This window comes from Rhinolophus sinicus, chromosome 2, assembly GCF_057876585.1.
Source record: "Rhinolophus sinicus isolate RSI-liver-muscle chromosome 2, RSI-T2T, whole genome shotgun sequence".
Taxonomy (NCBI): domain Eukaryota; kingdom Metazoa; phylum Chordata; class Mammalia; order Chiroptera; family Rhinolophidae; genus Rhinolophus; species Rhinolophus sinicus.
Window position 1 is genome coordinate 44,535,908 of NC_142502.1, and position 14,146 is coordinate 44,550,053.

Genomic DNA, 14,146 nt, shown 5'->3' on the forward strand with positions numbered 1-14,146 from the left:
TGAATATATATTCATTTATTCATTTCATCAACAAATATTAAGTACTGACCCTGTATTAGGCAATGAGAATATAGTAACTATAGTGTTGCTCAATGTTGGTCCCAATCCTCAGAGAATTTGTTTTTAATCAAATCCCTATTGATAGACATTTATTTCCAATTTCCTTATCACAACCAATTAGTTTTAAAATTTCAATTCAATCATTACTGGTCATCTGCTATCTGCCCCCAATTTTCCTAGTTTTCAAGGGAAAAAACCAGCGAATAGGCAGTAGTCTTGGTTGGAGAGTCACCTAATTGTACCCACAGCTTTAGTTAAAGTTGGCAGGAGAGGGGAAAGACGGGAGGGGTCAGAATCTAGCCCCAGGCAGCTGCTGAAGGTTCATTCTAGGTGAAGGTGGAGAACCCGGAACATCCTTCATGTTTCTAGGCCAGTGGTTTCCAAACTTGAGTGTATATCAGGATCAGCTGGAGGGCAGTTAAAACAGATTCCTGACCCCCACTTCTGATTCAGTAGGTCTGTGAGGGAGCCCAGTGATTGGCACTTTTAACCAGTTCCCTCGTAAGGCTAATGCTGCTGGTCCCAGGGACATACTTTGAGATCTTCCCTATGCTATTTCTGGGAGTTTCTGAGCCTGAATTTCTTAAATCTGGGCTCTCTTTCATCAGCAGTTAGAAATTCAGAGATCGAGAAGTAGGTATCTTCGAAGATATTGGAGAAGTTCTTGGTGACTCCTGTGGCCCTAGACGCTCCTTTATAGGAACACCTGACAACTCCAGTTCCTCGGAGTTTATTTCTAGTCTTCTTGAGCTACTATCGTCATGCTGTTTCTTCCCTGAGTTACACTGGTTGTCAGGGGAACTTGAACCCTGGCACTTTCAGCACCACCGGACAGCGGGGAGGGACTTCACACTTGAAGGGTTCTTTCTGGAGCAGTGTCTTAGTAACAAGCTCAAAGTTTCCTCATGTGGGTTAGAAGTGACTGGGTTTCCAGCTGCAGGAGCCTTGTGAAAGCTGCAGGGCATTCACCCAGAGACTAAAAAGGCTGGAGGGGGCATGCTCACCCTAGATTTGCCGGGGAGTGTACAGCTAACTGCAGAGAGGGTTTTTTGGTTTCCTTCCCTTAGCTACTCTGGTGGGCAGGGTCAAATAAGTGATCTGTGGTTCATTCCCCTCATGGCAGGTTTGAATCCTGTTTTACTTTCACTAGCTCCATCACTAACATTCTTGGGAAATTTCCTCAGCTGTAAAATGAGAACGATCGTCCCTTTTCTCAGGATGCCTGTGAGGATTGATACAGTAATATACATAAAGTACCTCGGTAATGCGGTACCGAACACAGAAGGCCTCTCTTTATCTAATGGGGGCACGGGGCAGTAGTGAAGCTGTGGCCCACCGTGCTGTGGGTCCTTCAGTGGACTCATCACAAAGTATGCCTGGTTCTGTTTTTACTCCCTCTGGAAAATGCAGGTCGCTATAGTATTGGGGACCTACTGTCAAGTCACTCACAAGCATACACACTCTGTGTGTTTGTGTGGGGCGGGGCTAAGATGGGAGCCTACATTAGCTGACAGGATAATAGCCACACTGTACAAACCCTTGAAGACTTTCCAGGATCTAGGGTGACTATTCACTGACGGGACTTTTAGAACTAGAAGGAATAAGGACTGATTCATTTCAATCATTCCTTTTACGAATTATCCTAGGAGGTTAACTGACCATCTCAGGGTCAGAGAAAATTGGAATAGAGTTCCTAACTCTGAGCTCGCCTTGTTTTCAGCTATTGCACCCTTTCTAAATCTTGCCCCTGTTGCTCTATCCATAAAGCACTTGCTTTATTTCCCTTTTTATTATATATATATATTTTGTGTACAAAATAAGAAGTCAATTAGCACAGTTCTGTGGCTCCAAGTTCTGTTTAGAGAAGGATGTTGGATGAGTAGAAATTTCAGGTCAAGTTGGAAGAGTGAGAGTATGGATTGGCCTGACAAAAGCACTGGAACCAATCTTCATCTTCATGCTTTCATGTCATTCCCAGATACTCTAAACGGTAAATACTACTTATAGTTTCGCTATAAACATTATTCCAACAACCTCATTTTAGCTGGTTGGCTGTTTAGTACCTATGTTTATATTCCAATTTTATGTTTTAATAGGAATGTTTTCTTGTCGTCTTAGGCGTATCTCAGCCAATGAAAATAATTTCCCCCCTATGCCAGAGACTTACTCAAAGAAAATAATCAGAAGCATACTTTTTCAAAAGTCTATAAAATGTACACTTTAGATACAACATGCAGTATTTGTTTTCTAAAGGAAGGTTTCTTTTTCCTTCTTTTATTTTTATTTTTATAAATAGGCCTTGTTTTAAAACTCCACTAACAGAGGAAATGGTAAATAATTTCAGAATGGTATGTACAGAGTGCACTCCCATCCCCCCACACCATCCTGCTGTCTTCTCAGTTCCTGTTAGTTTTACTGAAAGAAGTAAGGACCTATATAGGCACAAATCTCCATTACAGGAGAACTTGACTTCCCAATGTCTTATCCCTCATTCTTAGTAGAAAGGAAGATGGTTGTGGTGGTTCCCTTGTATTCCAACTGCAAAGGAAACATTTTTTTCTTTGAAACGATGTTAAAAATGGTGTGTGGGTTTCCCTTAATTGCGAATTAGATAGTTTACTAAGAGTTGGCCTGAAAATCCCATAGCCATTTTAAGATTATTTCTATGAGAAACACATTTATAGGTCCAAAAAATTGGCTGACCACCAACAAACATTTGAAATACAATCTGTCATAGATTGGGAAATGGTAGGATATTTTTAAAATTTTGATTTACACAAATTGTTTCAAGTGTGCATTAAGCCACAAGCATTTCATGAGTTCCTGGACATCTGCTGCATTAACAAATGTAGTACCTGCACTAAAGCTCAGACATAACTTGGGGGTTCATCATACTAGTTGCTCTACTTAGGTATATGTTTGAAATTTTTCATAATAAAAAAATCTTCAGACATAAATTTCAAAAATCCCTGAAGGATCAATCCAGGGCAAAATAGGGAGGCAGTATAAGAACCCCTAATAAGAAGTAAAAAGTTGAATTTTGAATTGCATCTATAATATAGACAGCAAACCAGCTATCAAAATGTTCAAAACATTTGAAATAATGGACCTATTTTGAAACATCCAAAGTCTCACATCACTGTTGTTCATAATTAAGAATGTCTTTCAAATGCCTATAACATTTTTTAAAAATCCATTGCAATTAATATAAAAAGGAAAATTAAATTCATCTTTTTAAGCATGCCTTTTTAGTATATTTACCTCTTTAAGATGTAGTTTAATAAAAGTCTATTCGAATTCCTAAGATAATTTTATTAAATTTAATAAATTTATTAACATTTATTAAAAATGTTAAAACATTTACTTTTTAGATCTATAGAATCAACTAATAAATTTTCTACAACATCCTTTCATATCATTTATAAACAAAATATTTTAAAAACCTACAATGGCATGATATAAAGAGAGCAATAATTATAGTAGAAAAAATAAATGAAATATGATATGCTTTCTGCTATGTACCTGTGAGTTTTACAGAATAATCATTACAACAGATGTCCTTAGAGAACAAAGGAGAATGAGAAAGTGTAAAGGTGGAGGAAGGCATGGAAGATATTTTCTGTTATCTTCTACTGTGTGGTCTTTCACTGCACTATTCTTTAAACAAAAAAAGGTCTCTGCAAGGGCAAATCCTGCTTCAAATGTCCGCTTAGCCTCCTGACTAGAGAATAATGTGTTTGTGTAGTATATGATTACACCAGACAAGACTGTGAACACATGTGATTTACTCAATGATTCTATTCTGCTTCCTTTTAAAGATAAAGAATGCATTTAAGTCGATTGAGCATGAGACTGTAATAATTCCTTAGAAGGCTCCATTCAAACAGAGAATAATATTACCTTCTTTTAAAACATTAAGAGCACACCATTTCCTTGGCTATTTTCTTTCTAGGCAGTATCAATTAATACTTTTATTTATTTCAAAAGAGAAAAATATAAGACACGAGTAATTACTTTAAAAGAGTTTTAATTTTTCTTTGTATAAGGAAAACATCCCCATAAAATGTTCACTTTTCAAAAGTCTTTATATACAAAAAGTTGTGTAAGATGGAAGAAATAACTAAAAACAACACAACCACCAACACAACAGTAGCCCAGGTCAGGGTGCAGATCTCATGAAAACAAGCTGCTCACATTCCCAGAACCACAATCCCGGGGAGGAAACTTGCTGGGTGGCAGAGCCCAGAGGAATTACTCAAACTATGAAAATCCCAAAGCATGGTCACCTAGAGGGAAATGAGGAGAAAGATATGACTTGAGCATGATTATTATTTTCTCGTAATAGTAAAGAAAACAACCTTATATGGTAAAGGTGCGTGAGCTCCAACTTCAACAGGTAGCTAATTATATATATATATATATTTACCAAACATAGGATGTTATTAGGTTGGTGCAAAAGTAATTGCGGTTCTTGCGATTATTTTTAACATTCTAAACCGCAATTACTTTTGCACCAACCTAATAACTAAAGCGGAAAACACACAAGGATACTTGCCATTTGTCTTTAAAATAATATTCTCTAAAGCACTCTCACTTATTGATCACAGATATACATGTAAGTGGTATTTAAAATACTAAAACATAGCAAACATTTGAGGACTTACTGTGTACTAGACATACTGTTCTAGGTACTTCATGATTTAGTTCACTTAAAACCAGGTAGCTTGTCTCTTGAGCTCTTGCTTTTAATTTCGCTCCAGTTGTGTAATGTGAAATCGGATTTTAACTCCCATGATCATACAACTATTCTCCCCAGATTGTAAATTCTGCTGCTTCTCAGTGAACTTCCACCCCTCTGACTCGTTCACCTTCTGCTTTCACCTGCTTCCCTGTCTAATCTGGACCCCTTGTCATTTCAATGACGCCCAAACTCCCGCGCAGGCGTCTCTTGCTGAAGTCAAGCCAAGGTGTTGCCAGCACCAGCAATCTCTGTGACTGCTCCTGCTTTCCAGCAGTGAAACATTACTGCTGATTTAATCCAAGGAAAAGGCATGCTGCCTGTTAAGTGGGCCTGCGCTGCTGCTCAGCAGTCCTTTCATTGACACTTCGCAGCATCCACAGCAGCTGTTCCAAACCTCCGCCAGGATTAAATCCCCAAATCCACACATCTATCCCTTTATTGATTATCTTACCATGGAGTTATCTAAAATTCATCTAAAGTAGGGTTGCCAGATAAAATACAGGGTGCCCAGTTAAATTTGAATTTCACATAAACAAGGAATCATATTTTAGTACAAGTATGTCCCAAATATTGCATTACAGAAATATTTAAATGGTATTTAAAATAATAAAAACATAGCAATCTATGTACTGAGTGCCTACCAAATGTTATATAGAACACACTTACTACTAAAAACTTATTGTTTACCTGAAATTCAAATTTCACTGGGCATGCTGTGTTTTAATCTGCTAAATCTAATTCAAATTCCCTTTCCATTCTTAGGAGTGCCCTTCCTTTTGTCAAAGGTTAATTCTCTGAGCTAAGGTATTGATCTTTCTCCTTACTTCACTTTCTTCGTTCTACATATTGCTTCCCTTCTACTTTCAAGCACGCCCAGGTCATCCCTACTAGGCTATTGATGGTCCCAATTCTTCACCTCTCCATGAACCCATGCCCTTTGGCACGTCACTTTGCTATTTGTCTAAGGCGGTGAATTCAATTTCCCCGATCTTTTCATCTGGGCTTGGCCGCATTACAGGCTCTGGCCAATAGAATGAGGCAGACGCGCCAGTGTCAGTTTGGAATCTAGGCCTTGGATGTTTCTGCTTGTCCTCTTAAAACTCTTCTTCCATTTCCATGAGAAAGGTATGCCCAGGCAAGCCAGATAGTCCAGGAAGAGGATGACAGATAGGTACTAAGAGTCCAGTCTAGAGTAGAGCCCCCAGTATGCTTGCAGATGAACAAGTAAGCCCAGCTGACATCAGCCAACCCTCAGACATGTGAACTATAATAATAATTACTGTTTTAAGCCACTGTGTTTTAGAGTGTTATACAGCAAAAGCTAAAGGAAACACCTAATCTGAAAAAAACTCTTCTTGGCCTTACTATGGAAACTTTCTTTCTTGCATTCCCAAACAGCTACAAGTTTCCTTTATTTTTTGGCCTCTGCTCTCTCATGACCTATTCTTGTTATCTATACCACTTCTCTCTTAAATGACACCAAACACCTCCTAATGGTCTGTCATATAGCTTTGGCTCTGTCCTCTTCCACCTTGACTTCTGTACCTGACACTGTAGATCACCTGACACCTTGGTTAAATCTCCCCCTCCTTAATTGCACTGCGGTTGTCCCAGTCTGTTTGTTTCGTCTACTTCAGGGGCTCACCTTCTCTCTGTCATTCTTCATTCCACATCTTTACCTCCCCTCCCAATCTCCCTTCTGAGCTTCTAGTTCAGCTGGTTCTCAAACTATAGCATGCATTACAATCACCCAGGGGGCTTACTCATATTCAGATGGCTAGAGCCCCGGTAATCTGGGGTGGGGCCCAAGAATTTTCATTTCTAATGAGTTCTCAGGGATGCTGGGGCATCACTTTGAGAACCACTATCCTAGTTTCGTATTTCCAACCATCTGTCTCTACTTGGTTATCCGCAGGCACCTCAAACATCACATACAGAGTCAATTAGGCTTTTTTTTTTTTCTTTCCCCCTTTTATCGTAAGCTCTAGGAACCAATTTGGGCTAATTAAAGCAAAAACAAGAATTTATGAAGAAGTTCACAGGATCAATGTCAAGGCTGATAAACTACGGTCCAAATAAGAAAGGAACCAGCAAAGAGACTATTTGACAGTAGGAGCCTTACCTCTAAGTCTGAAAAAGTAAACAGCATTTCTTGTGTTGAGTCCCTCTTTGTTCAAGATTCAATTCCAAATGAGAGTCCCCTCCCATCCCTTAGTTGTGCCAGACAGAAGTGATAGGAGGGATTGTGGCGGGAAGTAGCCACCAAGGACTCCTCTTCTCTCCTGCTCCTCTAGTTCAGGCCCTCATAATCAAGCGGGTGGATTACTACAATAACCTCTTCCCTGGTTGTCCTGCCCCGAATCTAACCTCCAATTCAATCTCCACATCATCTTCAGTTCTCTTTCAAACATGTGTCATTTTCTTTTTTGCCTTGTCTGGTGTAGTATTCCTGTCTTTTCTTGTTTTAAGTAATAAATTGCTTTCCTTTATGTACAAGTGGTTGGGATAGTTTTACCTTAACAGACTAATAAAATGGAAACGTAGTTTTAGAAGGTAGGAAATACATCCCATTGTTAAATCAGGACCTCATTCCTTGGTAACAGGGCAAGGGTCAGAAGTGGTCCCAAAGTTTTGCATAAAGACCCCTCTAGGAGCCTTTAAGAGATCAATGTCTCACTAGACTGAAAATTCACTCATGACAAGGACCTAGTCCTCATTTTATCACCGGCACCTTAATAGCTCACTTAATAAAATGAATAAAGTTTCATCTCCAGGCCCTGCCTACGTTAGATTACAGGCATACCTCAGAGATATTGCGGGTTTGGTTCCAGACACCACAGTAAAGTATCGCAATAAAGCAAGTGTCAATCTTTTTGCTGGTGGAGGGTCCTGCCTTCAATTTGTAAAAAATGCAACATCTGTGAAGCACAATAAAGCGAAGCACAATAAAACAAGGAATGCCTGTACTGGATTAGTCTCCTGATTTGCTGGTCTGCAGTCTCTGCCTGCCTATCTCCTTAGTACCAAATCCTTACTGTATACCACTGCTAGTAAATCATTTCCCGCTCAAAACCTTCTGACTCCCCAATACACGCTTGCCCACTCTCAACTCCTCAGTATTCAAAGCCTCCCATAACCTGGTTCCAACAAATTTTCCTAGGCTTTCTTCGACTCCCTACTTATACCGTCAACCAATCTAAACAATTAAGTTTTTTTTAACATAACTTACTTTTTCTGATCCGGTTGGTTTGGTTTCACTATTTGGAAAGTCTTTCTTCCATGGTGTCTATCCTACCCACATGAAAAGTCTAGTTAACACCTGCCAATGTTCTCAATCTTTTTAAATCCATGACCCACCATCCTAGGTTCTTATTGGTCATTTTCCCTTGTACCATTCCCCTTAACTCCCTGGTTAAGGATCTTTCTATTTGAAGCTTTTGTTAATTAATGTGTTATTTTATATACACACTTCATATGAATTAAATACATACCATTTTAAATTATTATATACTTGTATTATTTGTCACTGATTAATCTTTGTATTCACCAGGAGTTTAGTGCCTTACACAGAGTAGTGATGACTAAAATCCATTGAACAGATGAATAAATGGCTGTTTATCATGTGGGGCTAGTGTTTGGGGCTGGTCGCCTTGAGGTAGCAGTCAGTGGCTGTGTCAGGAATTCCTGAACTGTTGGAATTAAGGAGTACAAATCTTGGCAGCTTGGAACTGGAAGGTGAGTCTAAACCAAAGATGATCAGGTTGAGAAGAGAGTTAGATGCTGGGAAGCCAACATAAGCATCAAGTAAAAAGATCCAAAAGTTGAACCTGCGATGAAGTGCAGAGTGAAGGGTAGGAATGGAATCAGGCAAAGACACAGTCGAAGCGGTTCAATAATAGGTTGATGGGGACCTGGGATGGTAGACTTCTTTAGGGCTTGCGCATAGCATTTACCAAATCAAAATGAGTGGTTTGCTGGTAAAATGGAGTTGTCTAAGAATCAGAAGTTGTGTTGGCAGCCATTTATCATTTCTAGAAAAGAAACACATACATAGAAATAAATTTGTAATAGCAAATACAGTGAAATGTATATAGACCTGCTTTGAGAGGTAGATTTAATCTGAGCTCCATTTTCTTGCTTCTGACCTGTCACCTTAATTTGTTTCACATATTTGCACAAGTTCACATTCAAGTTCTAATATATTTTTTTATTCCTCTATATTATGGATAAACAAAAAATATTTTAAGAGCTATATCATATTACCTGATACCAAATAGCAAAACTCAGAAATTTGTTTTGCCTTATTTTTTAGACTTTTAATCTACCAATCAGTAAAGCTATAATAAGAACATTGTAGTAATAAATTCTGATTTTTCTAAATTAACTATTCATAGACTGGAAAGATTCCAAGAATATTTTACAGTTTTTTTTTAAGTTACAAATGTAACACACACACACACACACACACACAAAATATATATATAATATATAAATTTATAAATATATTAAAAAATGCATATTTTATTATTGAGAGTTCTAAAGAGTATAATTCCTACAGCTACCTTGCCCCAAAAATCATTCGTTTGCCTGTCAACCTGTGAGGTTGGGTTGAATAGCTCTCTGCCACACACAGTGTTTCCTTGAACTAATTAGCAGCAAGCATTGTGGCAAAGACTAATGTCCACATGAAAAGCACAGCAAAATTCACTTTAAATCCTTTTGTAAATGTGCACTAGTCCTCTGCATGAATTGTAAAATAAATTTTGTTATTTTGAATTTAATTAAATGCCGAATAATGTACACTTTTAAAGCCTGTATCATTCTTCCTGATATTACTGAGACGATAAACTACCATATTAGTGTCTTTAAAAATTAATATATTTGGCAAGCAACATAGAAAAATAGGAAAATCACTTAGCAAGGAGCTAGGTGACCAGGACCACATTTACCCTGTGGGGTCTTAGATTTATTCTAAGTCTCAATTTCCTCATCATAAAAACCTAAAGACATAAAATTTCAGTGATTCTTGCTAGGAAAACTGCCTTGGAATTGCCTGTGGATATTTTTGCTTGTTAGATGTGAGAAGGGAGGGCCTGGGGAACTTTACAAAACTTCCTACGTGATTCTGATGCATATTACTGGTTAAGAACCAATGGTCTAAATAATTTCTTGGGTCTTTTGCAATTCTAAGTGTACTTTTTACATCCAATCAATGGAATTTTAATAGCTCCTAGCTTTCATCATTACTCTCTTCTTGTTAATGAATAAATGTATTTTAGGAAATAGACAAGCTGCCTCTAAATTATGAGTAGCTTACAGTTACTGAGTGTTTACCAGTTCTAAAGTATTAACTCATTTAATATAAGTCATTCAATCCTGAAAACACTGTGAGATAGGTATCAGTATATTACAGATGGGAAAACGGAAGCACAGAAAGTAATTTGCCCAAAGTCACAGAGCAGGTAAGTAGGGAAACTGGACCATAAGAGCCTAAATTCTTAACCAGTATGCTACACTGTCATTCAATAAATGACCTATACATACAAACAGTGCCCACCACTCTTCCCCACCCAAGTAGCACTGCTTTCCTTGCTACTTTAGAGGGGGGCTGAGGGGGGTGGGAGGATGTGGTTTTAGAAAATTTGTGGGATCAGAAATGATGGAAGGCAGAAGCTGGGAAAAGCAAGAATGAAATGACTCCAGGGAGCTAAGCCTAAGACCCCCGGCAATGAGTTACAGCTAGAGACCACTCAGATTCACTGAAAAGGGTAAATATCCCTAGGAGTGATTTTCCTTCAGTTATCATTTCATTGTATTATGCTTGAGACATTTCTTTCTAACTGGTGAAATATTAATTTAAAAAACATTAGAAATTTACCTGATTGGATAAACTAGATCCAAAACTATAAAGTAAAACAGGTAAGTAGCACAAAAGCTAAGGAAGAGTCAGAGAGAGGGTAATGATAATTGAATGAGTCAGCCTATCTCTAATTTTGGGTATACAAAGCAGAACTTATAACATTCTACCCTGGCACGTGTAGTATGAGGTTCAGATGGCAGAGACAATACATTATAAGGATAACCTTCCCCTCCCAACAGTATGGAGAGTGATCTAGCTCAAGTCTGTGGTCCTGTATGTACAGTGTTAAATGCCAAGCTACACAGCAATGCTACTTTTTCTATCTGGATGCATGCAGCAATCTGGGTGCGGGCACCCAGTTAGAGATGGTGTTTTGCCAGGTACGAGTGATAGGAAGTCAACAAGACTAAGGAGATGTGGTTCCTGGCAAGAGAGTGGTAAAGTAATTGAAAATAGAATGCAGTGGGAGATCAAAGGAAGGGAAGGCAGGAGAAGGCTGATGAGGAGAAAAAAAGAGTGGTCTGTGGATTGGAGGTCCCAAGTCAGAGAAATCTGAGAAGGGTGAGAGGCCGAGGTAGAGTGAGCACTGGAAATGAGATGTCAGGAAACAGAATGGTTGTGAGTCACTGAGTGAAAGCTAGAATGAAGTTCTGGCAGAGAATGTGAAGTCTACATTTACAAGGTTAGAGGTGAAACAGATTGGGTGTATGACAAGTTACAGGGGGTGACAATAGAAACAAATGGCTGAAGATCACCCCAGACAAGCATGTCAAGGAACTCTGAGGCTGGGGCTAGTGGGCTCTCTACTTGGGTGACGAATTCACTCAGGATGAGGGCAGGAGTTAAGGTAAAGAGGAAGGAAGACTGTAAGGCATGTGCCACAGTCTTGAAAACATTAAGTCTTGAAAGACTGTGGATATGCTTTGTAAAGGGGACTGTTTATTCCAGAAAGGGGATATTTCCCCCTTCCTTATGAGCTTTTAGTCTAGAAACAGTTCATACTACTACAAAAATAGGCATTAGCTTAAGAAAAATGAGTAATGTTGCCCTTAAGTCTTAAGACTAATCTTTGTATCACTTTTCAGACTCGGTAAGAACCTTAGCTTCACATTTTCATCCTAAGGCTAGGTCTTTTCTACCAAAGTTGAATGGAGAATGAAATTAACTGCTGATTCAGGCAAGAAAAATCTTGTTTCCCCTCTCTCATAAATCTGTGAAAATAAATGTTTTCAAAATAAATTACAACTCCATTACCCCACCCAGTTCTGATTTTTAAAACATCTGGTGAGACCACTGGGTATAGTACTCCAATAGTCTTTTTTTTTTTTTTTTTTAGTGTAAAAACACACACATTAAAAGGTTTCTTATAATCTTAAAAGAATGGGGTGGTATGTTAGTTACTGACAGGCTGACCTTCACACAAAGAACCTCCACCTTCAACAAGCTGAAATTACTGTCACTGATACCTTCAGAATGTCATCGTCTGCCTCAGAAAGCAGCAGGGTTTTTTTGTTTGTTTGTTTTGTAAAGAATCATGCTAAGTTGGTTTATTTATTTATTATTTTTTAAAAAGATTTTATTGGGGAAGGGGAACAGGACTTTATTGGGGAACAGTAGTGTGTTTTTCCCAGGACTCATCAGTTCCATCTAAGTCAAGTTGTTGTCCTTTCAGTCTTAGTTGTGGAGGGCGCAGCTCAGCTCCAGGTCCAGTGCCATTAGTAGTTGCAGGGGGCACAGCCCACCATCCCTTGCGGGAGTCAAACCGGCAACCTTATAGTTGAGAGGACGCATTCCAACCAACTGAGCCATCTGGGAGCTCAGTGGCAGCTCAGCTCAAGGTGCCGTGTTCAATTTTAGTTCCGGTGCCAGTGTTCAATCTTAGTTGCAGGGGGCGCTGCCCACCATCCCTTGTAGGACTCGAGGAATTGAACTGGCAACCTTGCGGTTGAGAGCCCACTGGCCCATGTGGGAATTGAACTGGCAGCCTTTGGCGTTAGGAGCACAGAGCTCCAACCACCTTGGCCACTGGGCCGGCTCCGAGAAAGCAGCAGGTTTTGTCCACGTCATACAGAAGTGTCTAGATGGACACCATTTGGCGGTCACCAAATAGTGCAATACAAAGGGCAGGGGAAACTGATTTCTGCAGTACCAACCATATGTCTGACACTGTGCAAGGAAAAAAAGAGGAAACATCAAATATGATTCTAATGTCAAGAAGCTTACAACTTATTGGTCAATTACATAATACTTGAGTCCTATCTTACATTTTTTGAATCACCCACAGTACCTTACATAGCAGTTTATAGATAGCAACAAGAAGTTAATAAAAAGTTAAAACATTAACACAAAAAGTTTAGAATTAAGTAATAAAATACACATTTAGTATAAATGACTGAAAGAAGAGGTAACAGTTGAGCTGGTATTACTGTAATCTATGAAAAATCTTGCTCCTATTCTAATTTTATATTTTTATTTTGAGCATGTACTGACATAGGAAGGTCTCTATTCCTACTCCTGAAACCGTTGGGGAAGAAAAGAATCAGGCCAGCTTTTCCTAGAGGCAGGAAGAAGAGGTCAGGCTAATCCTGCGCTAGGGCATCACGAGTGGCTGAGCCCTTACCTGTATCCTTTCCCAGCTAGCCAAGGAAACTAGTCTCCATCAAGAGCTCTTTTAAGCATGCAAAACTATTAACCAACTTGTTAGTGAAACCCTTTCCTTCTTGGATTCTTTGCTCTTATATTGTTATCCTTCTATTCATTTATCAAAAAAATTATGTATGGTATATATATATATACCATAACAGCAAAGTGTTCCTATCTTTCCTATCTCTATTATTTCTGATTCCTTCACTACCTTTTCATTCTCTACCCTACTACTCCCCTTCACCCTGTGCTCAGCCCACAGATACATATATATATATTCCCTCAGAGAGTCTGTCAGTTCTCTGAGGTTCCCATAGCCTTTAGGATAATATCTCCCAACATACATAGCCTACACATCCAGGTGGAAGAGGAGGCTAGAGTGCCTGTTAAGGTCTTAAACTTCCTGCTACTGCTACACCTTCTGTCTTTTCCTGCTGCCATCTCTTCCTCTAATGAAATATTGGGTTCTGAAAAAATTTCAATACTCTGAGTCTTTCTTTTCACTCTTTATCCTTACACAATTTCATCTCCCACTCTCTGTCAAGTGCCAAGCTTAAGACTGAATTTTTTTCTAGTCTTGCCCTTTCCATGCTTTTAGGTCTTCACTAAGTCTGTTGCACCTAGTTTTATCCAGATAACTCTCTTCTTCCTTAAATCTTAGTTTAAGGTCATGTTCTTTAAGGAAGTCTTTATTCCTCTCCCTAGACTAGGTTAGACAGTTCTACCACGTGACCTTATTGCACTCTGTCCTTTTCTTTTGAAGTATTCATCATCTCAAATGATCTGTTTAATGGCTGTCTTGTCTATTAGACCAGGCCTCAGTAAACAACAGGCCATGGGTC

The 14,146-nt window shown here is 38.9% G+C and overlaps 1 protein-coding gene across 12 annotated transcripts in view; it reads right to left on the reverse strand.

The window, feature by feature from the left end:
- LOC109449076 (uncharacterized) overlaps positions 1–14,146 on the reverse strand; it is a 112,928-nt gene that overhangs the window by 89,614 nt on the left and 9,168 nt on the right. The window contains exons 2-4 of one of the 12 annotated variants that reach the window (XR_016020202.1): positions 8,368–8,832; positions 7,605–7,719; positions 4,071–4,346 (exon numbers count right to left, since the gene is read on the reverse strand). The exons of 3 other annotated variants lie outside the window; for them this stretch is intronic. Coding sequence is in view for 1 of the 9 variants with exons in the window: in XM_088795510.1 (XP_088651636.1) it covers positions 12,540–12,827 (288 nt within the window). In the remaining 8 variants the exon portion in view is untranslated. 8 more of the 12 variants (XR_016020200.1, XR_002137639.3, XR_016020199.1 and 5 more) reach the window with 8 other exon arrangements.